Source organism: Camelus bactrianus, chromosome 3 (genome assembly GCF_048773025.1).
Source record: "Camelus bactrianus isolate YW-2024 breed Bactrian camel chromosome 3, ASM4877302v1, whole genome shotgun sequence".
In the NCBI taxonomy this organism is placed as follows: Eukaryota; Metazoa; Chordata; class Mammalia; order Artiodactyla; family Camelidae; genus Camelus; species Camelus bactrianus.
In genome coordinates, this window is record NC_133541.1 from 100987410 (window position 1) to 101013443 (window position 26034).

The 26034-nt window shown below is 48.6% G+C and overlaps 1 protein-coding gene and 2 long non-coding RNA genes across 5 annotated transcripts in view; 2 read left to right on the forward strand and 1 right to left on the reverse strand.

The window, feature by feature from the left end:
- Positions 1 to 7841, forward strand: part of LOC141577099 (uncharacterized) — a 59689-nt gene extending 51848 nt beyond the window's left edge. For all 3 annotated transcript variants that reach the window (XR_012505671.1, XR_012505670.1, XR_012505672.1), the window contains exons 2-3: positions 5743 to 5888; positions 6162 to 7841. This is a non-coding gene — a long non-coding RNA (uncharacterized LOC141577099). The remainder of the gene's footprint in view (positions 1 to 5742; positions 5889 to 6161) is intronic.
- On the reverse strand, positions 3332 to 12230 carry LOC141577100 (uncharacterized). Its single transcript, XR_012505673.1, has 2 exons — positions 12095 to 12230; positions 3332 to 3447 (listed from the first exon to the last, which is right to left on the reverse strand). It is a non-coding gene; the product is annotated as an uncharacterized LOC141577100 (long non-coding RNA).
- On the forward strand, positions 12163 to 25737 carry DELE1 (DAP3 binding cell death enhancer 1). The gene is made up of 13 exons (XM_074360849.1): positions 12163 to 12301; positions 12982 to 13096; positions 13190 to 13325; positions 15319 to 15466; positions 16426 to 16587; positions 16852 to 16940; positions 17031 to 17127; positions 19776 to 19918; positions 20697 to 20855; positions 20968 to 21060; positions 23433 to 23592; positions 24106 to 24345; positions 25154 to 25737. The coding sequence occupies exons 1-12, from the start codon at positions 12271 to 12273 to the stop codon at positions 24342 to 24344; spliced, it is 1572 nt and encodes a 523-aa protein (XP_074216950.1). The 5' UTR covers positions 12163 to 12270; the 3' UTR covers position 24345; positions 25154 to 25737.
- The last annotated feature ends 297 nt before the right edge of the window (positions 25738 to 26034 follow it).

Here is a 26034-nt window from a genome sequence, read left to right on the forward strand (position 1 = left end):
AGCAGGATGGCTTCCCTTCTTGTCACTGAGCTGGGCCTGGGCCATCCTACTGTCGCCTGTGCTGACTTCTGAGGCCTCAACCACACTGCAGGAAGCATGATGCAGCCAAGAGGGTGTAGGTGAGACATCCCGGGAACTGGCTGGAGCCTCACGGCTGGACCTCTCATATAAAGCCGGCAAAATGCAATTTTCTCCTCACTGTTCTTATCCCTCCCATCCAGGCTTCCCTCTGTGTCTTCTCTGAGGGGGAGGGTGAAGTTTTCCAGCTCTGTCGTGCGTCACCCTATTCAGTTCTCACACAACCCTACCGGTATGTGATGCCTTAATTGTGAAATATAACAGATAAACAGAAGATGTCTGAAACATGTAAGCGAACTGTTTAACACGTACTCGTCCCCTATAATGTATTAATATAATTATAATTTACATTATAGTATTAATGTACTATCTACTATTATTACATACATCTGTGATAAACATTTCCTTGCTCTTCTTTTATTACCCATGTATGCATTCCTAAATCATATCATTTTGTCTATTTTTACACTATAAATGAATGGAATAATACAATGTATATTCTTTTGAGGTTTTTTAAAAATAATGAATTTATGTGGAGTTCACTTACGTTGTTTAGTGTATCTGAAATTACTTGATATTCATTGCTATATATTCCACTGTATGAAATACCACAATTTATATTTCCATTCATTATAGTTGGTCATTGGGTTGTTTTCCCTTTTCGGACATCACAAACATTCTTGTACATGAGTTCTGTTGTCCATGGGTCCATCATTCTCTAGGGTATATAATTAATAATGGAATTTCTGCATCATAGACTATGAATAGCTTCAGTTTTAATGGACAAGCCCAAAGATTGTTTTTCTTTTTTTTTTTTAAAGCTCAAACTTTATTCTTTAATTTTTTTTTCAGTGGAGGGGAGGTAATTAGGTTTATTTATTTATTTGTTCTTTAGAGGAGGTACTGGGGATTGAACCCAGGACCTCATGCATGCTAAGCATGTGCTTTACTACTTGAGCTATATCCTCCCCCACCAAAGACTGTTTTTCAAAGTGGTTGTGTTAAGAATTATATTTACCCCTCTCTTTTTATTGTTGAGGGAACTGAGGCTTGGGGATGTTCATCAGTAGCTCAGGATCACCAGCTCCAAGGGGCTGTAGCTATGATTAATACCAAGTCAATCTGACTTTGCAGCCCAGGCTTTCAACCAACTCACTACCCACCCTCTACTTTAATTAAGGTATGCTCAACTTCTGAAACTAGGAAGCTTAAAAATATAAATGTGTATTTCTCTCTTGTATCACGATCTGAACGGACTGTTTCAGATCAGGAGACGCTTCTGTTCCACACAGCCATTAAGAAATCAAAGTTACTCTGGGACCTTGTCATGGGGTGCGTGGTTGAGGCCAGATTGGTGCCATGTTTGAGTTCCAGCTGGTGAGAGAGTGAAATTATGTGCAAGGTTTTACGTATGTGTAAGTTTTTATGAACTTGGCCTGGAAGTGGTCCATATCCCTTCTTAGTCACCTGGCCATGCCTAGCTGTGATGGACGGTGGAAAATGTAGACCCTGACTGGACAGTCACATCCCAGCTCAATTCTATGATTGTGGACGATGGGGAAGATGGATTTTGGTAGACAATTGGCCATCTCACTGCAGTGTATTGCTTCCCCCCTCTCATTTCTGGAATTGTTTCTTCCCTGCTTACTTTGTTTAGTAACTTTCCCCTTCTTTTCTATCTCATGGCAACCTCAAGGACACATTATGTAATCAATGAGTAGGTTTTAGCTCAGGAAGAAGGCAATAGTTTTGTTCTAGGTAGTTGTTGGGCAAAGGGGATAGAAGTGCCCTCCTATACCATCTGACTCTTTATAATAATCATATTTTGAGGGCTTACTTCCTGTAAGGCATGGAGCACATGCAGAGACATCATGTCTGCTTACCATACATAGGAGTTCCGGAAAACAGCCTGTGTGGATGAAGAGTTAAGGGCACGTGCACCTACGGAGTGAGATTAGAACCAAATCATAAGAGTCCAGATATGTAGCCATGTCCTACCCTGCAGGGAGAGTCCTACGTAGCACATGCAGAGAAGCTTGGACTGGATGGGAAGGAATGTGCGTTCAGTGTGTGCTTCACAAAGGACGTGCTATGGAAGAACCTCACACTTTGAGTAACCCCTCCCTTCCATCTCAGGACTGGACATACAGCCTTGAGCCTTAGCAACGATGGGTCTTAAGGGGCTTGCTCTGTGGAAATCATGGTTTCTTCTATTCAAATGGTCCCCTTCAGTGTTCTGTGGGTCTCCTGATACCTAGGGGCATCCTCAAATAGAGGCGACTGGACTGTCAGGAGGAGCGTTTTCTGTATCTGTTGGGGAAGTCTGCCTGGATTATGTAGGAGACCAGATGAGATGACCTCTAGTTCCTTTCCAAATCTGGGCCTGTGTTCTAAGGTTAAATGGATATTGTTCTAAGGTGTCAGACATCCTGAACCACTAACATCTGGTCTTTTCTTCCGCCTCATGGAAAAGAGGGTGCCGCTTTCTGCCACAGATGCCCTATCCTGGGAAAACTGGAGGAGCTGCTGGACAAGAGTTGGGGGTGAAAAGGGTGAGGATCAGAAAGATGTCACAGTGTGTCCTGGCTCTGCCCTAGCTGGGCAAATCTAACTACCCTCAGCCTCAGTTTCTCATCTGTAAAATGTACTTGTATCTGAGAAGGAAATAATAATTATCCCCATTTTACAGAGGAGGAATCTGGGGCTCAGCGAAGTTACTACTCAAAGTAGAGTCAGGATTCAAACCCAGGCAGTCTGACTCAGAGCTGAAGCTCGAAATTATTAAGAATCACTCCTGGGGTGGGGTGTGCAGGAGGCGTCGGGGGAGGAAGAAGTAATCTAACACGTTTAATGCGGATCTCCACTGTTAGAGCTAGAGTAAGTGTTCCAGCGGGAAGGGAGAGAGCTGTCGTGAGTGGGCAGGAAGGAGAAGGAACACAGACTCACTGTGAGTCTCTCTTGCCGTTTTTCTCGGCTTTACAGCCTCAGGCTGGCACCATGCGGGGGAACAGCCACGTTAACATCGGTCTAGGGCGTCTGCCCCCCCAAAAGAGGCCATGCAGCACCCTCTCTGCAGGGTGCCACTCCGTCCCTGCCCCCAGCAGCCAGGGTTTGGAGGAGGGGGGAGGGGTGCAGCGGTTGCCACAGTTCATGCTCGTCTGGATCTCGGGGGCAAGATTTTCTCAAAAAGCCATATTAAATAAATAAAAGGAAATTCAGCAGATGGAAACATGAATCAATGAAAACTCCCAAATGAGTGCAAAGATTTATGTCAAAAAACAAAACATCAACATCTGGGAGCTGCCGCGGCTCCTCTTGGCTGCTCGTTTGGAATGGATTCTCTGTGTCGCTTTCCGTCTCTTTCTGGCCCTGAGAGAGGACAGAGAGAAAGAATGAAGCCCTTTTAAAAAACAGTCATTTTTAGTCAGAAGTGAACGCTGTTTTCCCCCTCAAGGATGTAGGAACCGTGATCCGGGCTGCGGGGGCCCCGGGATCGCGGGGAGAGGGAGCCCCCTGCCGGACGCAGAGAGGCGCCCCTCCTTCCCCACCCCGCGGCTCTCTGGGGTCCGGAAAGTCAGAATCTCACAGCTGCCGCCGCAGCGCGAGCGGGCACAGCAGCGCCCACCGCACTGCGTCCGCGCTCGGCCGCTCCCCGGCCCGTCACGTGGGTGGAGGCCCGCCTGGGGGCGGTTGGGTGGCCGCCACCGTCCGCAGTCCCGCCAGCCGCCAGGGAGCTCGTCTCGCCAGAGCGAACCTCTGCGTGGGTTCTCCCAATTCCGTGGAGGAGGACTGGGGACGTGCGGCGAAACTGGAACCTAAGACTCGAGGAACACGCAGCACGGATCGAAGACTGCATTTAACTCTTAGGCTGGGCCACGCAGGGATTAAGAGGGTAGGCATTCGGATCCTGATGTCTGAGTTCAAATCCCAGCTCTGCCACAGCCAACTGAGTTCAAATCCCAGCTCGAGCCACAGTGACCTCGAGCAAGTTAACCCCCCTGAGCCGGGGTTTCCTCATCTGTAAAATGGGATTAATAGCACCCGCCTTCTGGGGGATTGTGGGAAGTAAATGAGAAAACAAAGTACTCAGCCCAGTGCAACTCTACATAAAATTGAATAAATGTTAGCTATTATCAGGATAAAGGCTCAAATTCTCATCATAGTCTATAAGGCTCTGCATAACCCATGCTCTGAGTTCTGTGGCCTTGGAGAAGCCACTGACCTCCTCTATCAGTGGGCTTTAGCCTCATTCACCTTGTCTTCCACCAAGCAGCTTAGCTCCCTTCCACCTCAGGTTCCTCACCTGGAAGTATATTTTCCACCTTCCACTTTAACCCAGGCTGCCCTTTCTCCAGGACTCAGTCTACCTGTCACATCATCCAGTAGTCTATCCTTGATTCTCCCCTCACCCAAATGTAGTCTCTGCTCTATGCTCTCATAGCAACCTTGGCTTCTTACTAGCAATGCTCCCAGTTGTATTATCAGATTTGTTATATGTTTAATGTCCACCACTTCTTGGACAGTTCACTCCATGAGGCCAGGAGCCCATCCTGTTGCATTCACTGTGATATCCCCAGTCCCCAGGACAGTGACTGGCCTAGGCCCTCTATTTGTGGTGAAATGGTGGGACTCTGAGACCAGAGAGAATCTTGAATTTTCTATATTGTTTTACCAGTTCCTTCCAACAATAAACATCTTTATTAATCTAATCTATGTGCCAGGTCCCATGTTGGGGACCAAGGACACAGATCAGGGTGAAGACAGCAGACAGGGTATGTGTGGGGAATGGGGATGGCTGTTCCTACAAGGGCAGAGCCCTTGGTTCCAGATGGTATAGGTGGATTAAGTTTCATGCTTTCCCTGCATTATCTTACTAAAACTCACAACTATTTGGTAGACCTGTTATCATCCTTATTGCACAGATGAGCATAAAGAGGTTAAACAACCTGCCTAGGGTCTCAGAGATAGCCATGGCACAAGTGGCATTCAAACAGGGGCACATTCTGCTTCAGAGCCAGTGCTCTTAACTACTTGGGCCCCTCTGCCTCGGAACAAATGACTGTGAGGTTACCCCCCACCCCCACCCTGCCCGCCCACGACCCCCATTCTGCTCTGGGTGAGAAGGGGCCACTGCCCCTCACCACGTTCCTGCCAGTAGGGAGGCCGCCACCCGGCTGAAGAGAGGGAGGTGGGAATGCAGGGCCAAGGGGCAGGCGAAAGCCGTGCACCATGCTCCACACATGAGCTTAGTGAAGAATGTTCACAGGGTGGCAAAGGGGACCTGCATCAGCGCAGCTAAAAACAGGAGCACCTCTGGCTTTGTGCTGTCAAACCCTGGCACTGGAGGGAGGCCCCAGCCTAAGCTGGCTCAGCACCCCGAGGGTGCTGCTCTCACCTTTCACACCCATCTCCAAGCTCCACTGATCCTGCTACATCTCCTCTCACCTCCCCCAGGGCTTTTTTTTTTTTTTTAAAGGTTGGATTCACATCCTTCATTAGCTCTCTTAAGGGCCGCCTGGCTCGCTCTCCCGGATTCTAAGAGTCAGCCAGCAAAGCATTTGGAGGCTGACAGGGGAACTGTTCTTCAGTCTTCCCTGATGAGACCTGACTGAGGTTAGGTCGGGGTTCCTGAAAGGATTTGATGAGACCACCCCTCTTTTTCAGGTCCCCCGACCCTCCAGCTCTCAGAAAGCTGCGTCTTCCAGCAGTATCTGGAACATTCTGACAGGTGGATCTGAGCTCACAGCAGGACATCTAATGGAAAAGAGTAGCAGGTGATGTGAGACTGGAACTCAGGAAAGACAACAAGGGTAAGGCTAATAATTGCTACCGTTTATCAAGTCCTTTCTGTGTGCTGGGAGCTGTGCTAACTCAGCACTTTGTGTGTAGTTGCTCAGTGAATCTTCACATCAGCCCTGTCAGGAAGGGAACAGGATTATCCCCATTTCGCAGATGAGGAATTGAGGCTCAAAAAAATTCAAGTAACTTTCCCAAGTTCACTCAACTAGAAGGTGGTGGGGGATTGAAGCCTGGGCTGTTGGGATCCCAGAATCCAAGCTCTTAACCACTCTACTCCCGTTTAGGGGCCAGCAACCCAGAAGAGAGGTCAAGAGAAGAGCGACAGACAGAGCACTGGGACGCAGGAAAGCTGTACTCAGCGTCAGGAGGAATAAGCATTGGCAGAGACAGAGTGATCAGGAGGTAAACAAACTCGGGAGATGCAATATAAGGGAAACTGGAGAGGAGACAGATTCAAGGGCCTGACGCAAAAGATGGCCATTTTTACAGGACCTGGTGACTAGCTGGCTGTGGGAGTGTCTGACACCTTTGGGGTGCAGATCACGAGAAATCCAGGAAGAAAGCTAGAGAGTGAAGACTCACTTCATTGGCTCCTGAGTCTACAGTCTGCGTCTTTCCTGGGTTTCAGCTACCTCCTGCCTTTCGGGTCTATTAGCTGCCCCCCCACCCCCCCGATGCAGGAAAAAGAATATGGGGCGAGAGGATGGCCGTGTCCCAGGTCTCAGTTGAGTCCCTGGGACATGTCCCGCCAAGCATGGGTCCTTGCCTTCTTACAGGAAAGAATTCAAGAGTAAGCCACAGTTGAGTAAAGGTAGATTTATTCAGAGAGATAAATACCCCATAGACAGAGAGCAGGCTACTTCAGAAAGCAAGAGAAAGGCTAAGAGGTGTGGGTGTTAGGTGCTCAGTTTCAAGTAAAAGTAGGTAGACACTCCATAGACAGAGTATGGTCTGTCTCACTCAGAAGGGAGAGCAGTGGTCAAGAGGTGCGGTGTTCCTAGTTTTTATGGGCTTGGTAGCTTCATATGCTAACAAGTGGGAGGATTATTCCAACTACTTTGGGGAAAGGGGTGGGATTCCCAGACATTGGGCCATCACCCACCCTTTGACCTTAAAACTGTCCTGGCACCTGTGGGAGTACCATTTAGCATGCTAGTGTATTTCAGTGAGTGTATATTGAGGCTCAAGTTTTACCGGGAGTTGGATGTACGACCATCTTGGTGCTCACTGCTGTGTCATTCTTTTAATGGCTGTGTCCCCCCTTCCCTCCTGTCTCACCCTGACTCGTCTGTATCCTGATAAAACTTTTCTCAAAAACTAGCTTCCATGAGTTTCTAATCTTTGCAATAAGAGTCAAAAGTAATATGCTGGTAGGTAGAGAAAGGCAGAGTTGAGCCAACCCGGAGTTCAAGGTTTATTCCTGGACGGCTTGGGGAAATGATACAATTGACAGAAATAAGGAAGGGGAATGATGAGGCAGTTATGTGAAAGTTAAGAAGTGGATGTCCCACTGAGTCAAGAGCTCTGGATCAAGGAGACTGACTGAGCCAAGGCCCACTGGCGGTTAATGAGGTGGTCTTTGTGTCAGAAGAACAGCGATGGAAACTGGGAGACGGCTGAAAAGTGAGGGAGTCGTAAAGGAATGGGAGGCAGAATGTGTTACCTAGAAATCTGGCAGCAGAGAGAACGAAACAGAATGGTTGCTGAAAAGGGCAGGAGGATCAAATAAAGAATTTTTCCCCCAAGATAGGAAAGACCTGTGTATATTTCATGGGAAAAAAAAAAAAAAACTAGTAGAGAGATATTTGCTCGTCATGAGGGTCAGGATAACTATAGAGACAAGGGTCTAGAAGAGACAGGAAGGGAATGGGACTAAGAGCAAACACACAGCGTTTGGCCTTAGAACAAAGGAAAGAGACAGACCTCTTCAAATGAGTCTGTGTTCTTGTCATTTCCTCTAACTCACATTGATGCCTTGCATTTATTTGTACAGTGTGCAACTAAACATCCACAGCGGGGCTCCCAGCTGCTCACAAGTGCCATCCCTCTTCACATCACTCTTTGCTGACCATGTGCCAGGCAATTTATGTTTTGTCATGGGAAGGGTACAATGCTCATGCCCATCTTATAGATGAGGAAACTAAGGTAAAAGATTAGAATTCCCTTAACCAAGGTCACCCAGCTGGTAAGTGGGAGACCTGGTTGGATGCCACAGTCTCCCTTCCAGAACTTGTACTCTTCTTTGCTGCTTCCTGAAATTTCAAGAGTTGAAAATGGTTGCCTATAGGGAGTAGGACTAGAAGGGAGAGAGCTGTGTGTGGCCAGCACCTCCTGGGTTTTGTTATAAGCCTTTTAGTATTGTTTGACTTTTTACTAGAGTAGAATCTCCTTTCACTGACCCTTTCTTAAGTGGGAGGTCGAATCCACTGAGCCTAGCATGGTCCCTGCTCTTTGCAGGCAGGCTCTTCCTTAACATGGTTCACACATAGGGAAAAACGGTTTGACCACCTGGCCAACCTCAGGTCCAGATCCTACAGGGCATAAAAGGCTTTCTATGACATGCTTTAAAAAAAAATTTTTTTTTTTGCTTTTTTTAAAACTAAAACAAAAACTTGTAAAAAGGAGTTTGCATTTTTAATAATACAAATTCCTACTAACAAAAAGCAAAAAGAACTGATATTGGTGCTGAGGTGATGACTCAGCCTTCTCAGTGACAAGGTGAGGTCACTGGCTAGAAGAGACAGGATGAAAATGGGGGCCTGACCCTCTCCAAACTGTCCCCCACACAGTAGCCAAGAGCCTTTTTAGGATCCCCCTGGCCTGATGATGCCCCTCCTTCCTTCTTTGATGTTTCATGCCCTCAGGACAGAGTCCAGACATGGGGTGTGGTCGCTATGTAAGATTTTATGATCTTGCCCCATTTACCTCTCCACGCCCTCCACTATCACCCGCCCTAGCTACAGCCACACTGATCTTAAATTGTGCTCTCTTTGCCTCCCTGAGTCTTTGCACCAGCCGTTTCCCTGGCCTGAATTGTGTTTTCCCTTCCCTTCTTCATCTGGCAAGTTCCTTGACCTCATCATTCGGGTTCATCAGCTTAGATGTCACTGCCTCCAGAAAGTCTTCCTGACTTCCCTACCTAGGTTTTGGGCCTCCCCTAGGTGTTCCTGTAGCATCCCATACTTCCCCCACATAAAACCACGCTTCCCAGTATTCGGGCCCGTGTGTCCTCCCCTCTCACCCTGATTCTGGACTGACTCTGTGAATGGCTTTAGCCAGGAGTGTAGGAGAAGTGACACTGTGAGGGGCCAGGCCGAAGCCTGAGGAAGCCTGGCGGTTTCCACTTTCATACTTTGAGAAGCTCTGAGCCACTATTTAAGAAATCCAGCTCCCCAGCTGGAGAGGCCCTGGGATTACATGGAGAAAGAAAGAGGCCTAGCTGAGCCTTCACAGGGCCCCAGCCCCAGCTGCCATCTGACTGCCACCTCATGACAGACCCCAAGTGAGACCGGCAGAATTGCCCAGCTGAGCCCAGTCAATTCACAGAACTACGAGAGATAATAAAATGATTGTTTTAAGCCACTAAATTTTAGAGTGTTTGCTATGCTGCAATACATAACTAAAGGACCATTCTGGATTTTAATTGTCTGCTGAGTTTGTTTGCCCTGCTAGACTATTTTCTCTGTGAAGGCAGGAACCATATCCATTTAAATAAAAATTATTATATACTCAGGACATTCTCCAGCGCAGAATAAGATCTTCTACACTTGATTAGTGCAAATTAAGAATGTCTACAAAAACGAAGGCAACAACAAATGTCTGGAATACTCACTGTGTTGAGTTCACACTGTTACCAAGGGAAGGTGATTAACTGGACATCAGGGCAATAAGTTCCCAGTATAAGTTAGTCAGCATACCCTTATAGAGAGATTGAGTCAGACTGACTTTGGGCCACAAGCCAGCAACACAGAACAACCTTGGGAGCAGAAGAGAATGGCTAATGGTTTGGGCCTGGAAGTTCAGGCAAAGCTAAAGTCAAGGAAACAAAGCTGTCATCCCCGATGGTATTCCTCTGGGCAACACTGACCAGGTGACGTGGTGCGTCAGTGGGAACTCCAGCTGCCCTCGCCAAGCACCCCTCACTCAAATGGTTTGTTAGTGTTCCCAGGCTTCCAGGGACAAGAGACATCAGAATGCCATTTGACATATCAGAACAGACAGCTTATCTTCTTCAAAAATTTTCAACTTGCTTTCAACACGGAGGGCACTCAATGTATGTGAAAGGAATATATTTCCACTCACATCAATAAATCTCGTGACTGGGGTCTGTTGGCTGTAATCATTATCAGCACAAGATGTCCAGTCAAGTCAACGGGCATTGTTTGAACATCTTCTGTGGGCTGACAGTTTGTGTCAAGCCTTATGTGGGATGCAGAATGGGAAAATGCCATCCCTGCCCTGAGGGAGAGAGCTGGGGAGACTAGACTTACACAAATGAGATAATTAAATAATGGGACAACATATAATTACTGCAAAATTGTGTAAGGAATTAAATGCTACAGGAATTGGGAAAAGTGGAGAGCAGCGAGGGCTCCAGCTGTTGGGGAGTTGTCACTGAAGAGCTGGATGTGGCCGAGCCTTGAGGAATGAAACCAAGTGCAGACTAGCTGCAAGGAAGAAGGATGCAAAGTGCCAGGAACGAGAAGGGAGCCACACCAGCATGGTTGTTATTTTATATTGAGGTGATAACACAAGGAATGTGAGAAGTGGCTGCCCCAAATCCCAAAGCAAGGGTACTTCTCACGTTTCCCAATACTCACACTTGTGGGCTTTTATTCAGTTTCTTCCACATGCAATGCCTTTCTCCCTTCTCCACCTGGTGAACTTTTGCTCGTATTTCAAGGTCCAGCTCAAAGGCAACTGCTTTTCTGAATCCTTCCATGGTATTCTACAACCCAGTGCTCACGCTTCTCCTGGAATGTGTCTATGTCTTCTGCCTACTCACCTCTACCACTGTAATTCATAAAAACTTACATTTATTTGGCTTTTATTATGTGCCAGGGACTATGCTAAACATTTTAAATGTGTTATTTAAGCCTCACAACAATTGTATGGGGTATTATTTTTCCTATTTTATAGATAAAGAACCTAAGGCTTAAAGTGGTTAAGTAAACTGCCCGAGAACACACAGCTAGGAAGTAAGACAGCTGGGATTCAAATCATCTTTGAAACTCCAGAGACAACTCTCATCTCTGGACCAGGTCTTCCTGGAGGCTCTAAGTGCTCCTAATTCATTGGTCTTTTCAGATTCTAGGATGGTGGCTGACATATGGCTCAAAAATTGTTGAAAAATTACTTCAGTAGTCATATAGCATGCCTGGGTCTAAAAGTTGGTACCTGAAGTACTCTTTTACCCCAGGTAGAGACTTCTACCAACCTAGAAATCATATACCTGGGGGGAAGAAGGAGGGAGTATAAGCAACTTACACTTGAATTTGAGGTCCTTTATTTCATGGATGTAAGTGTGGTGAAAGAGGAGATTCTTTGCCACAAAAGAACACACGGACAACACTGGCTGGGTCTGAAGATAGGAGATCTGATTAACATACGGGAGACCTGGAGGCCAGTCTCCTCTTAGGTATTTTGAAAGCAGCCCTTCAAGTTGTCCTTGTCAAACCAGGAAGGACCAGTCGAGATCACTCCATCTGACTCTATCGTGGCGCAGACTGAGACCCAGACAGGGGAATGGCTCGGCCAGAGGCTAGTACAGTGAGACAGGGGTAGATCCCGGGAATCGGAACCCCGCCCGCAGAGTTTTTCATCGCCTACGCAGTCGGGCCTGGGCCTGCATCTCCAAGCAGAGGGCCTTGGGCAGAAAGCTCGGACTACTGGCTTCCTCTGTCAGACCCTAAGGCTCCTCTCCTCCACGCTCTGGGCCTGATGTCTCCCAACACCTCTAGCCTTGGGGCCTGGGGAAGATTGTCCCTTCGCGTCTCCACGGTGTTGGCAAGGTCGTCTCGCACCACCGAGGCCGCCCTCCCGCGCTTCTCAATGGTCCTACTTCTGAGGAGGTTCAGCTCCGCCACCTACGACCCCCGCCTTTGCGCGATCCCCCCATTCTTGTGCGGGCCAATGACACTTCCTCCACCGGAGCCCGGGCCCACATCCCAGCGCCCTTGTCTCAGTTCACCACCCCGCGGCCCCAAATACGCCTCACCCCCACTTCCTTTCTCTGGGTCCGTCCTTCCGGCTGGGCTCCCTTCTAATTGGCTGGCGGAGAGCTTCCTGGGGGACTCGGCCGCTCGCAAGGCGCCACCGCGGCCACTCTAGCCGCCGTCCCGCGCTTTGGCCTCGCTCTTTCGGCTGCTATCTCCCTATGGTGTTTGCGACGACATGTGGCGGCTCCCGGGTCTCCTGGGCCGGGGTAAGGGCTGCTGGAACCGCGGGTCTGTGGCTGCTGAGACTTGGAACCGACGAGGGGGCGAGCTGGAGGACGGAGCCAAAGCACTGATGGGCGGGGTTGGAGCAGAGGAGAGGCGGGGCTCTAAGGGGCGGGGGTAGATGCGGAGTTCTGAGCCGAGGGAATTTGGGGTGTGGGCGTGACCAGTGGGAAAGGGTGGGGCTTAGATCCAAAGAGATGGGTGGGGCTACTGGAAGGGGAGGAGTCAAGTAGAGACGGCGGGCAGAGACAATAACGGGGTTAGTGGAGGCCAATCGAGTATGCAGGGCCAATGAAGAGAGGCAGGATTTAGAGACAAAGAGCTCCAAACCTAGAACGAGTGTTTGTGTATGAATGACTAGTCATTTTAGAACAGTGGTTGTCAGCCCTGGGAGGGCATCGGAATCACCCAGGGGACTTTTTCAAAATATAGATACTCAAATCTGAATAATCCTGGTTTATTGGTTGTGGGGTGGCATGCTGGAATCTGTCCTAGGCCTAAGATTCCCACCTGTAAACTTGTTTAAGAATCTCTGCAGAAGCAGGTACCAGTGATTCCTGGGTTCCTGGCGTGGGGCTCTGTCAGTGGTCATAGGGAGGATTGGTGGGGCCACCACTGCCTCAATCCTGTTCATGTCGAAGTGACTGATCCTTGTTCTGCACAGCTCTTCCCCATGTGTCCAGATCTGGCCTCCGTGGGGTAACCCCTAAGTCCACCAGCCCAGATGGGCCTCAGGCTACGTCCTCCAACCTCCTCGTCCCTGTGCCCAGCGTTGACAGGTGAGATACTGCCATTCCATCACCCATGTTCTCCCCTGGCCTCCCTCTCCCCAACTTGGGACAGAACTCGATAGCCTCTGTTGCATTATCTAGGTCCAGTCCCCATGGCCCAGGCCCAGGCCCAGGCCCAGGCACAAGCAGGGGCCCAAGGTCCCATGGATGGAAAGATGCCTTCCAGTGGACGTCTCCCCGTGTCTCCCAGAACACATTTTGGGATGCCATATCGTGGGTAAGTTTTCCCCAGTCCTGTCCTTGACCTTCAGTGTGAATGACGATGCTCCTGTGTTGAAGTATAGCCTAGAAACAAGAGCTTGGTCATCATTGTGCCCGCACTCAAGATTTGAGTAACCCATGGTGCTGGAGCATATTTGGGGAGATATCACATTCCCCTTCTCCCTGCTCCCCATGTATTTATTCCTCTCATTCAGTAAACATTTATTTAGTATCTTCTCTGAACTAGGCATTTTTGCTAGGCACTTAGGGACATAGCAGAGAACAAGGTCGATATGATTCTTGCCTTCATGAAGCTTACAACTAAATAATAGTAACTAGCTAATATTTTATTTATTAATGTAAAGAATTATATATGCATTGTCTTCTTTAATCTTTACAAAATCTTGCAAAGGAAATACAATCTCCATTTTATAGATAAGGAAACTCTGGCTCTGAAGCTTTAGGTAACACACTTAAGGTCACACAGCTGTTAAGCAGAGGAACCAGATTTAACTCTGGAGCTCCTGCTCTTAGCTCCAATGCTGTACAGCTTGGTTGCTGCACCTCATATGGCTCGTTAAAGTACGTGGTACAAATCCTGGCCCCATAATAGTTGCTCAATAAATATTTGTTCAATCTGATCTATAAAGTCAGATGCTCAGTAGCTAATACTGTGTCTCAACAGGGCAGCATCTTTGCCTTCCAGGTTCTGCTTATAAGGTATTCCAAATGAAGTTGCCACTCACATCACTCTTGTGTCTGTCACATCTCATCCCTCTTACTTTCATGCTGTGTACTTTGGGCAAGTGATCTGACCTTTCTAAGCATCAGTTGTCTTATCTCTGACTTGGTGTCATCAGCAGAGCTGAGCCTGGAATGTCTCCATGCCATAAGCACGTCTTCCTGGGGAGCTGTGGACTAAGGGCATAACACACCTTGGAGAGGGGAGTGTTTTCCCATTTTGTCAAAGATCTGAGCCTATATCCCAGGGGTCCTGATGCCTTCCCTCAGCTCTGTCACTACTGCCCAGGTGAAGGGTCCTGAGCACAAGCTATCTCCAGTGCCACGGATACATGTCCCCGCTATTGACATTGCTGGAACCTTCTCTTCCTTCTGGCCTCAGCATACACATCACTTCTACAGAGAGACTTTCTCTGACTCGCTGTCCTGTCAGGGCTCCCTCTCATGCTCTGTGTGAACTCCTGATTTGTTTCCTTAGTGGCATTTAGCATAATTTGTAGTTATTTATTTCTCTGTGTACTTGGATTTTGTCTTTTTCCCTCAATGAAGATATAAACTCCATGAGGGCAGAGACTGGGTCTGTCTTGTTTCCCACTGTACACAGTGCCCGTGGCAACAAATAAGTATTTGGGTGTCCCTTCCCGTGCACAACACAGGAAGGGACAGGGAAAACCAGGCAGTCACTGGACTAGGAGCTAGCTCGGGTCTTCTGCAGACCTGTCAGAGAAGAGACACCTACAACAAGCCTGTATCTGTGAATGTGTGTGTGGTGGGCTGGCTGGGTTGGCAGGGAGGGGGGTTGTGCCAGGCTAGAGTAAGAGTGAACCTTATAGGAAATGCTGACCTGTCTGCATCTGGCTGCAGCTGTGGCCAAGCCCAAACTTACCACATCATCTTTTTGCCTACTTCAACTCTGTTTATTCAGTCACTCACTCACGCATTTATTCATTAATACTATATCTTAGTGCTCTGCCAGGCACCGGGGATACCTTGGTGAACAAAACAGACAGGGTTCCTGACCTCATGGTGCTTAGAGACTAACAGGAGAGACAGACCTTGATAACTCACTGTAGAAATGACTATTTAAGTAGCAGCGCACTCAGGGCTCAAGAGGGGAGGTTTGGGTGCTCTGAGAGTGTGTAGTAGGGGAGCAGCCGCAGCCAGGAGTCAGGCAAGGCTTCTCGAGGAAGTGGTGTTGGAGCTGAAGGCTGAGACTGAGGGAGTTGCCTGGCGGAGGGCTGTGTCCCCTGATGTGCTGTCTTCCGCAGGGCACTCTGGCCGTGCTGGCCCTGCAACTGGCAAGGCAGATCCACTTCCAGGCGTCCCTGCCAGCAGGACCTCGGCGAGCGGAGCGCTGCTCTTGGCGCAGCCCCCTGGACCGTTTCCTCTCATCTCCCTTGTGGCCCCTGCACTCCTGTGAGCTCTCAATCCCGGGGACAGGAGGGTTGGGCTGGGAGTTTCCAGGAAGCATCTCTGGACACACCTCAGGAAAAGAGCCATCAGCAGCTCCTCGCCTTTCCTATCTGTAGTCAGAGGAAGGGGAATGTGAGGAAGTTCTGTCTGCCCAGGGTGCAAACCACACCTGCCCTCCAGTGTCCTCCCATGTCGTCCCCTCACCATCTGTGGAGGGAGCCCCAAAGGAGTCCAGGCTGTTTTACATCCTAGGTGTGGCTTCCTGCCTACTCCCCAGCCAGGTTAGGTTAGGTCATTCTCTGGTCAATCATTCATTAATAAGTGAATCTTTACTAAATAGCTGTTATGTGCCATGGTACAGAGTCAAAGGAGCATGATGGTTAAGGCTCTGGAGTTCCACTGTCAGGGTTCAAGCCCAGAACTGCCGGTACTAGTTTTGTTTCCATAGATAAGTCACTTTTAACTTCCCTGTGTCTCAGTTTCTTCATCTATAAAAGGGGGTAATAATAAAACCCACGCCATAGGTTTCTTGCAAGGACTAAATTGAGTTAATACAAGTCAAGGACCTAGGACAGTGCCTGGCACGTAGTAAGTGCTCCGCAGGTATTAGTTTAAGTTCTTGCCCTTATTATTATGATTATAATCATTATCAATATTACCGTCAAAGTGCTAGGTGCTGGCACTAGAACAGAGAATAAGGTAGATGTCTCCCTGCCCCTGGAAGAATTCAAGCAGAGGAGTGACTTACGCTTAAGATGGGGGACCAGCATAAAGGTGGGGCCGTCTCCACCCTTGCAGAGGAAAGCCAACTGAGGAAATGGAGAAGGGGGCACGTGAAGGATGCGTCACAGGAGTTCCCAGATTCTTCCTTTGGCCCCTCCAGACCTCAGGGAGGGCTCAGTCACCCCGAGCAGGCTGAACTGATCCTCTTTGACGTGAGCGCTCTCACTGGCTCTTTCCAGCACTGCGGAGGTACGTTCTGCCCAGCCCTGACCACCCGGCTCCTAGGCACTCTGGCCTCAGGAAACTCAGGCTGGGCCACGAAGAACCCGCCACTCAGCCCGAGAGCCTCTCTTCACACAGCTCCTTGGGAGCAGCTGGTCTTCAGGGTCCCTCTGAGGAAGGTACGGTCCCCCCCACCCCAAATCAGCAGCAGGCCAGTGGGGTGGGCGTGGGGAGCTGGGCAGATGGACATTTGTTGCTGCATATGGCAGATAAGGGAACTGTCATTCCTGGAAGCCCCCAGGCTTTCTGGGGCAGTTTGGAATTATTTGGGTTCCTGGCAGTAGTGCTGGATGGAGGGGCTGGGTGGACTGGGAGAGTGGGAAAAAAGGAGAAATAGCACCTTCCCCCTTTGCCCTGGTGGGTGTCGGCCCTCTCCCTTGCAGACCCCAGTGACACCGGCTTCCTGGAGGCCAGCAATAGCTTCAAGTCAGAGGCAAAGCCAGCCCAGCCTCAGCCCCCTGGCAAAAAGCAGGTATTGTCCCCATTTGGCCACCCAGATCCCCGTAACATTCCCCTGGGCGGGTGAACTGTCCTATGATGAGTCTTTACATTTTTTCCACAGGAACAAGAGAAATCAAAAACTCTTTCTCTCGAGGAGGCCGTGACTTCCATTCAGCAGCTCTTCCAGCTCAGTGTTTCCATCGCTTTCAACCTCCTGGGTAAGGGGGTAGACTCTGCCTCAAGACAGGATGGGAAAATGGAAAGGGTGTGGGGTAGATCAAACAGAGTCAGGGTAGGGAGTGGCTTACACAAGAGAGAGTTTATTTTCTCCCAGATGGGTAGACCATGGTGGCACAGTGGTGTCAGCGACCTATTTTCAGTCAGATGGTTCTGCCATTCTTAAAATGGGTTTCCATCTCAAGGTCCGGTTTGCCTCCTATTGAAATTCTAGCCAGCTAGAAGGGGAGGCGTGGGAAAGCTAAAGGACCCTTCCTTCCCAGCTGAGAAGTTGCACAGATCATTGTCCCGAATGAAGACTTACGGCCATCCTAATCACAGGGAACCTGGGAAGTGTAGTCTTTAGCTGATTGATTACAGTTCCCTGAAAATTCGGTTACTGTGTAAGGAGGAGAAGATAAATCTTCGAGGACACCTTGCATTATCTACCACACTTAGGCAGGAACAGACTCCTGAGGTGTGAAGCAGGCCATCAAGTACAGGAATAGGAGCACTTCCTTGCCCACATCTGTAGACTCTAGATGCCCCTGCACTATTTGTCCTGTTCTCTGCAGTGACTTGGCTTGTTTCAGGCCTTCTCATATGGAGATCCAGACTCCCAGCAGCATCTGTTGAAGTCTAGTGGGCAGGTGGATAAGAGGCTGGGGTTCATTCAGTACAAATGTATTAAGCATTCACCTTCTGCTAGGCCCAGTTTAGGTATTGAGGATACAGTGATTCATAAGACAAAGTCCTTACTCTCATGCAGCTGACATATATTGAGGGAGAGGAAAACAAAAAATTGGCAAACAAATGAAAAATGAAATTTCAAATGCTGTTAAATGTTATGAGGAAAATTAAACAAGGAGATGTGTTAGTGACTTGCACAAGGAGCAGCTGTGATTTGGAAGGCCTCAAGGTTGGGAAGATCCTTGAGCTGACTGACAAAAACAAGCCAGTCTTGTTTCCATCTGGAGAAAGAGCTTTCCGAGCAGGGGGAACAGCAAGTGCAAACGTCCTGAGGCAGGCAGTTTTGTTTGTTAAAGGAACAAAAGAAAAGTGAATGTGGCTGAAGCTTAGTGATTACCAGAAGAATAGAGAGATGAAGTCAGAGAAGCAAGTGGGGGCCAGATCGGATCAGGCCTCCTGAGCTGCGGTGATGTGTGGATCTTTAAAGTGAGTCAGGAAGCCATTGGAGGGTTTTATGCTGGAGCAGGAAGCAAGTTAGTCACATAATCTGATTTACTTTTTCAAAGATCTCTCTGGCTGTTGTGTAGACAGACGTGGATTGTAGGGAAGCCAGAGGGGAAACAGACTGGATTGGAGCTGGTACTGATAGGTAAGCAAAATGCGATGGTGACTTGGTGTAGGTTAGAGGCAGAGGGGCTGGATCGGGGACCCAGCGTGGGGAATGGGGACAGGGTATCCTTTGTCCTCTCAAGTCTTCTCCTCAAGGACGGAGGGCTCTGTGAACCCTCCACAGCCAGTTTCCAGGCAGCCAGGAGGTGACTAATTCACTGCTAGCTGAATGGTACCCGGCTTCTACCTCGTTAGCTTTTTGTGATTTTGATGGGCAGACAGTCTCTTCTGAGAATTTTCTTGCCCATTCCTTCCTTCATATACATATCCATTTATTCAGTAAGTGCTAAGCACTGTGGCAGAACACAAAGGGAGCATAAGCCATAATCATATTTTGCATTTGTATAGAGCTTTCACCCTATGCAGAGTTATTTCTTCTACACTCTTTTTCTGCTTCTGCCTCCAGGATTTTACAGTATAATTGAGGGGACAGGGTTTGTACTCCTGAAACAGTCTAGCTCCTAGAAAAATCCTTGTATATTAAGTCAGTGCCAAAAGAGTGTTTAAAGCCTGAGTGTGGTCTGAAGTTTCTAGAACAGAATAGGATGGGAAGGCCTGATGATGGAGGCAGAAAAATATCACAGGCAGGAGAAATAGTCTGAGCAAAGGCTTAGAGATGAGAGTTGGCTATGCCCAGCCCCTTCTCTGTTTTCCTTTTTGTTTGGCTGATAAAAAAGAACATAGGCTTGATTGCTGGACATCCCTGAGTTCAGGTCGAGGCTTTTTTAATCTCTCAGCTTCCTCATAAAACAAGATGAACAACATCAGCTGTATCACTTACATTATGTTGGTTATAAGCAGCCTAAACCCACTCTGGCTCACCTAAGTACAAAAAGAATCTGTTGGAATCTATTAACCAGCAAAGCCTCAGAAAGAACAGGAATCAGGGAAGCTGCAGGGATCCAGGGGGCGGTAACTGAGAGACAGCATCTTCCGAGTGCTGCTGTCACAGTAAACCTGCAGAAGCTGTTTTCTCTCCTGTCCAAACCAGATCAAGATTCAGATTCCTGAAAGAGGGTCTCATTGGTTGGGAAGAGCGCAGGTCGCATTGATTGACAGCACTGGGGGGAGGGCTGTTTCCAAAGGGAAATTGGGACGCTGTCACCTAGAGGAGGATGGTGTACAGGAGGGCAGAACCCACCGTGTCTCTGGCAAACCAGTGAAATACTCAGAGGATAGGAATACAAAATGTCTAGCACAAAAAAGAAAGGAAGGAGCTTTTGGATATCTGGCCGAGGATGTAGGGAAGTTCACAGAGGAAGCTGTGTTTATGTCCTGTGCTTTCTTACAGGGACAGAGAACATGAGGGATGGGGACCACGTGGCTGCCTTTTCTCACTTCCAGAAAGCAGCAGATCGCGGCTACAGCAAAGCTCAGTACAACGTGGGCTTGTGTCACGAGCATGGCAGAGGCACCCCCAGGGACCTTGACAAGGTACTGCACCTCCTCCCTGCCCCAAAGCCCGTCCCCTGTGCTGTGCTACCCAGAGTGACCTCCAGAGATGAGCAGTGGGCAGGGCTTGGGAAAGTCCAGCTTCTCTCTCCCAATTGGGAGGGGAAAATAAGAAAGAAGCTCCCAGCTTCTAGGAATTTAGATTCAAAATTCCGGGAGACCAGGGACCTTGCCTTTCTTCTTTGCAGCTATATCTTCACAACCAAAACATTACCTTGATGAATAGATTAATTAATCCCAAAATGTAGGATGAGTACACAAAGATGTTATATTTGAGAATGTATTTCTTAGAATTGTACATGATGGCCAAAGAAAAAAGAAAGCAACTTGAAGTTCCTTCAGTAGAGGATTGGTTAGTAACATCTATGTGAGCCTTAAAAATGATGGGCTAGATCTATATTTATTTGCAGGGAAAGATATTCATGGTGTATCATTAAGTGAAAAAATTGGTTCTAAAATAGTGAGTGTGGTTCTCTCTCTCCAGACACACACACACACACACACATATAATGTATATGTATATATATGTAAATACATATAGTATATATGGGAAGAAATTTGCAAGGCTATACACTAAAACGTGAACAGAGAATGATCTTTAAGAGGCAAGATTTCTTGGAATTTTATGTTTTTCTTTTCGACTTATCTGTATTTTCTGACTTATCTGTAATGATTATGTAGTACTTAATTAAAATAAGTTTCTAACATTTCATTCCCCCAAAAAGTTACCAGTAGACTGGCTGTTTCTCCCTTTGCCCAGGCAGCCCTTTATTACCAGTTGGCTGCCGGCCAGGGCCACAGCCTGGCTCAGTACCGCTATGCCAGGTGCCTGCTGCAAGACCCAGCCTCCTCGTGGGACCCCGAGCGGCAGAGGGCAGTGTCCATGCTGAAGCAGGCTGCAGACTCAGGCTTGAGAGAGGTAACTGCCATTGGTGCAGTGGGTCCTGGGCACCTGGGACGTGGGGCCTCCCAGGGACCATGTGAGGCCTAGCAGTGACCAAGGTACCTTTTTCCTTCCTCCTTGACCACAGGCCCAAGCTTTCCTCGGGGTGCTTTTCACCAAGGAACCGTACCTGGACGAGCAGAGAGCCGTGAAATATCTTTGGCTTGCAGCCAACAATGGGGTATGAGATCTCCAGGCTCCAGGCATGTGGGGGATCAAGTCTGATAAAGGAAGGGGATTTTGGAACTGGTACTGAGTTCTGCTGTGCTTAGGAGACAGTTAATAGGAGCACTGGGCCGGCTTCAAACCTTAGTAACTCTCCCTGACTTACGTGTGCCCCCTGGGTGGCTCTCGTGGTGTGCAGGGGCTGGCTCGCACCAGCCTGCGAGTATTGTCGGTAGCTTGGTATCAGCTATAAGAGGAGCATTTGCACCACAGAGATCGCCAAATGCTACAAAGCAGGGCTTTTTCCCGTGAAGAGCGGGTTGTTAACCATTTACTAGCATACTACTGGGCTGGTCACTTCTTATTTTCCTTGTCTCTAAAATCAGGATAATAATGCCTGCCTTACCTGGCTACTACTTCACAAGGTTGTTGTGAGGATCAAAATCTAACTGAGATAATAAGTGTGAAAGCACTTTGTATACTGTACACCTGAAAGGTACACCCATCACAAGTGACCTTGTCCGGGGAAGTCAAGACGTGAGGTGAAGACAGTGAGCAGTTCGGTGGGGGGAGGATGTCTGCGTGTCCATGAACGGGGGGGGTTGGCCTCTTCCAGGCAGTGTGACCCAGAGTTTGTTACACAGAACATTAGTTCCATGGGCTGTTTATAAGTAATACAAGGAAAATGGTCAGATGGGCTCAGGAAATAATGAGTTAAAGAGGGACCTTTAATGTAGGGAATCTCAGACCTTTATGTCAGTGAGAATCACTGAAAAGACATCTGTGAGTCTGTTGTATCCTCAAGTGTCTCTGAGCAGTATATGTATCCTTATATTTTTTATTGAAGTGTAGTTGACTTACAATGTTGAATTAGTTTCTGGTGTGACCAGTATATATATATATATATATATATATATATATATATATATATATATATATATATACACATTTTTTTTTTTTTAGTGAAGTATAATCAGTTTACAATGGGGCAGTTACATGAACACCAGTATATTTTTTGAGTTGTATCTTGAAGGACCAGGAGCCCTGGATTAAAGCCAGCAATGTGCATGTTCTAGACTGTCCCTGCAGTGGGGCTGCAACTTCTCCTTGTTTTCTGGCCAACACAGTGATAGCTTCGTTGAACCCTTGGACATCAGAATACTTCTCCTTTTTCACTCAGTGTTGCCCAAAGTATCTGCAGTAGCCGTCAAAAGGGCTACCAGCCTCTTTGCCTGCCTTTCCTTGAAAGAGCCCCACAGCTTTCCTTGGGCTGAATGGGCCTTGTGACCGTGTCCGGGACAAGCCTGGGGCACCCTGGCCTGCTTTAGTCACCCAGCCTGCCAGGAGGAAACGTGCGCAAAGGGATGTTGTGTAACAGCACCCAGCAGGGTGGGTGTTTGGCCTTACAAATGTCCAGTGCTAGGTTCTAAGCCGGCCTGTAGCCAAGGAGTCCACCATATTTATCATATAGGCTTTGGCCTACATGTTACAGAAACTCTTTCCAGAAATTTGACTATAGAAGGTCGAAGAGAAACAGAAGCATGGTTAGAAGATTGAATATAATGAAAATATTTATCACAGAGAGGGAGAGATCAGTGATATGGGCGACTAAAGGTATGAAAATAATAACTAATCTAAGCACTTTCCACATATTGACACACTTAATCCTCACAATGATGTAATAAAGTAGGTGCTATTATTATACCCACTTTACAGGTGAGGAAACTGAGGCACAGAGACATAGAGTAACATGACTGAGGGTACACAGCTGGTAAGTGGTGGAGCCAAGCTTGGAACCCAGGCGGTCTGGCTGTAGAGGTGGGGCTCCTAATCCCTGCCGGATACCGCATCTCCGAGGAGCCCAGTTCTCAGTGAGAGGGGAGAGAGGGTCCAGGGCACTGGACAAAGGGATTAGCCTTTTAACCTTTCAAAGGAGGAGAGCGAGTTCTCTGTAATGTATGTTCTGTAGCCCTCTCGGTAGAGATTCAGGAAGGCATATAAGGTCTTCAGAGGCCGAGCCTCCACCCTTGCTCCTGACTCTTTCAGGATAACGCAGGAGCCTGGCTCCCTGGGCTCCCATAGCAAGGCTGAGTGCTTCCTGCAGCCTTCACCCCTTCAGTGCCATCCTCAGGAAGAGAAGCTCCCTCACTGCTCTGGCCAGAATCTCCCTGGGTGGAAAGATCCCTGTCTCCTTTGCTGGGCAAGCTCTGGGCCTCCGGCTCTTCATAGCTAAGATCCCTTGGTCCAGGGAGGGTCGGGGCTGGGCCTGACCCTGCAGGGATGAAGTGCAGGCATGCCTGACTTCTGCGCCTTTCTCCTGCCTCAGTGGTTCAGTTCTCCAGTCCTGCATGAGTGTGCATCTATGTGTCTGTCCATCTTCTCTTTTAGGACTCACAGAGCAGGTACCACTTGGGAATTTGTTATGAGAAGGGCCTTGGTGTGCAGAGGAATCTGGGAGAGGCCATGAGATGTTACCAGCAGTCAGCAGCTCTGGGGAACGTGCCCGCCCAGGAGAGGCTGCAGACCCTCTTTTCCATGGAGGCAGCAGGTACAGATGAGAGTCAAAGCCAGCAGGTCCCTCCTCGGAGCTCAGCACCCTGTGACACAGAAGGGGGTGGCAGGAGCCCTCGGTCTCCTTGTCATTTCCTGCCCCAGACCAACCCAACCTGAGTTTTCACCCCTGCTCGGTCACTGAACTTGGGCTTCATCTTTGCATCTGCAAAGGCTCTGGTTTGCACCTCTGTTTCTTCACGTCTGAAAATTCATTCATTTGTAGGATTCACTGGGATGACAGCAAAGGGCTTAGCACAGCCTGGCGCACAGTCAGCGTTGAAAAAATGGTAGCTGCTCTGATGATTTGTCAGGAGAGACACTATCCTGAGGCTGCCTCAGTGCCCTGACTTCCCCGTCTAGGGCTCTGGGAGCCCTGCTCACTCCTCAGTCACTCGGGCTGGCCTGGGTTAACAATGCCAGGGAACCAAGTCCTTTAAGGAGGCCCTTCTCCGAAGTCAGAGCCCAGGAACGCAGTGTGAGTAAGAGTTGCTCTCACCTCTCCTCGCAGCCCCGGGGTCCGGCGAGCTGGCAGTTAGAGGATTGAAGTCATTTTCCAGCCCATCCCTCTGCAGCCTGAACACCCTGCTGGCAGGAGCCTCGTGCCTGCCACACGCCTTGAGCACAGGGAACCTTGGCCTCCTCTATAGAAGCGGGCATCTCAGAGCCAGCCCCGGAGCCCCCAGCAGGGCTGTCCCCCACCATGCGTACCCCTTGGAAAGGAGTCTCGTCAGACTGGGTTTTGGCTAAGGTGAGATAAAACAGTCACTGGTACCTCTCACTGGTGCTGGGGGGCGAGGCGGGCATGGAGGGGGTGGGATGGCAACAAAAATCGGGTGTCGGCGTCCCTTTCCAGGGTGGAAATTCCAATAGGAGATCAGGTTCTCAAGCAGTTTCAAGTGCATAGCTAATAAGTGACTTTGACGGTTTCCCCCAGTTGTAGCCTCACAAATGAGCGGTGAATGCATTCAAGGTCATTTCTGGTCTACGTAAAAAGGATTTGTCCCGTGACCTGTGAAGACCTTTACTTAAGGATCCAGAGACCCTGGTCCTTGCCTTCACCTTTGTCTTTGAGCAAATCACTTCCCTTTTACCCTGGCCATGCCTCAGTTTCCTTGGGCTTAGACCACATCATTTTTTGCCAGTATCTGATGTGTGTGCCTCCTGTGGTTCACAAGAGGATTTGGGGTGATACTCGGGGTTTTTATTATTTTCTTTTCTTTTCTCCTTTTTCAGTTTAAAGGTTTTTTATTTTACTAGTTGTATACTTAATATATATCATTAAAAAACATGATTAGCATATTATAGTTTCACAGATATGAAAAATAGTGTATCAAGTTAGAGAAAAACCTTGTGGCATTGTGTAAAAGGGGAGCACAGATCCAGAGAGGTGGCAGAAGTCGTCAGGTGGTTCCATGAAGGGCTAAAACCCGGGAAATACAGAATCAGGTGGCTTTTGTTCATCCCCAGTGGATTCGTGATTGTCTCCACTTCCCCTCTGATTTGGAAGGAAGGGGTTTAGGGTGTACATGCCTGATGTAACTGCTTGACTTTTTCAGACCTCCACCCTTCACTCAGCCCTGAAGATGGAGCCTGTGGAGCCTCAGAGAAATACCTCGACTTGAGTTCCAAAGAGGCCAGGTATCCACCCACCTTCCCAAAGAACCTTAAGTCCCTGCCCAGCACTGTAAAGAAGAGGAAAGTATGTGAACGCCCAGGTTCTGGCCACGTCACTTTGAAGCAGTGGCCTGATTCGCTGTGTTGCTTCCTCAGTTGTAGACCAAGGGCAGCAGCCTGCCCTCCCCCCTGCGGGCAGATGTGGGGCATTTCATTGCAGAAAGGACCTTGGTGCTCACTTAGGCCTGAGGAGGCGGAGTGATGCCCATGGTTACGTGGCTTTATGAGTCACCAGGCCAGGACAAGGACCCCAGCCTCCTGACGCCTGGCCCAGGGCTCTTTTGCAACAGTTCTCACCGTCATTTTATGTGAAGGTGTTATTATTGTCCCGCTGATAGGAGGGGGTAAATGGAGATTGAGCCTCCAGAGTCTTGGAGCAGGAGTATGTAGATTTTGAGACCCTCGTTTGTGAAAGGTGTGCCAGAGATAGATGTGAGCTTAATAAAACAGATCCTGGATTATCTCATCTCTCTTGCCCTTGAGTGTGTTGGGGAAAGCCAGGGAGACAGGCCGCGGAAGCTGAAAGCTGAGGCTCCATCTTCATCTTTAAACTCTCCATTAACCAATTTAAAGGGTCTTAAAAGCTTCTCCAAGAAAGAGACATAGAAAAAAATGATTTCTGAGTCAACGCTAATGACTCCAATTACTGAATTTGTGCAGAGCTGTTCCCTGGCTTCTGGATGTTAGCCCAAGTTCAATAGCAGAGATGTGGTGGAGGTAGCGGGTGGGAGGGACTGAGGACCAACCCCACTGGGGACTGTTC

Coding starts and splice junctions, on each gene's coding strand:
- DELE1 (XM_074360849.1), top strand. CDS start 12,271: ATGTGGCGGCTCCCGGGTCTCCTGGGCCGGG. Junction 17,128..19,775: donor CATCGCTTTCAACCTCCTGG/GTAAGGGGGTAG, acceptor GCTTTCTTACAG/GGACAGAGAACATGAGGGAT. Junction 19,919..20,696: donor CCCCCAGGGACCTTGACAAG/GTACTGCACCTC, acceptor CCCTTTGCCCAG/GCAGCCCTTTATTACCAGTT.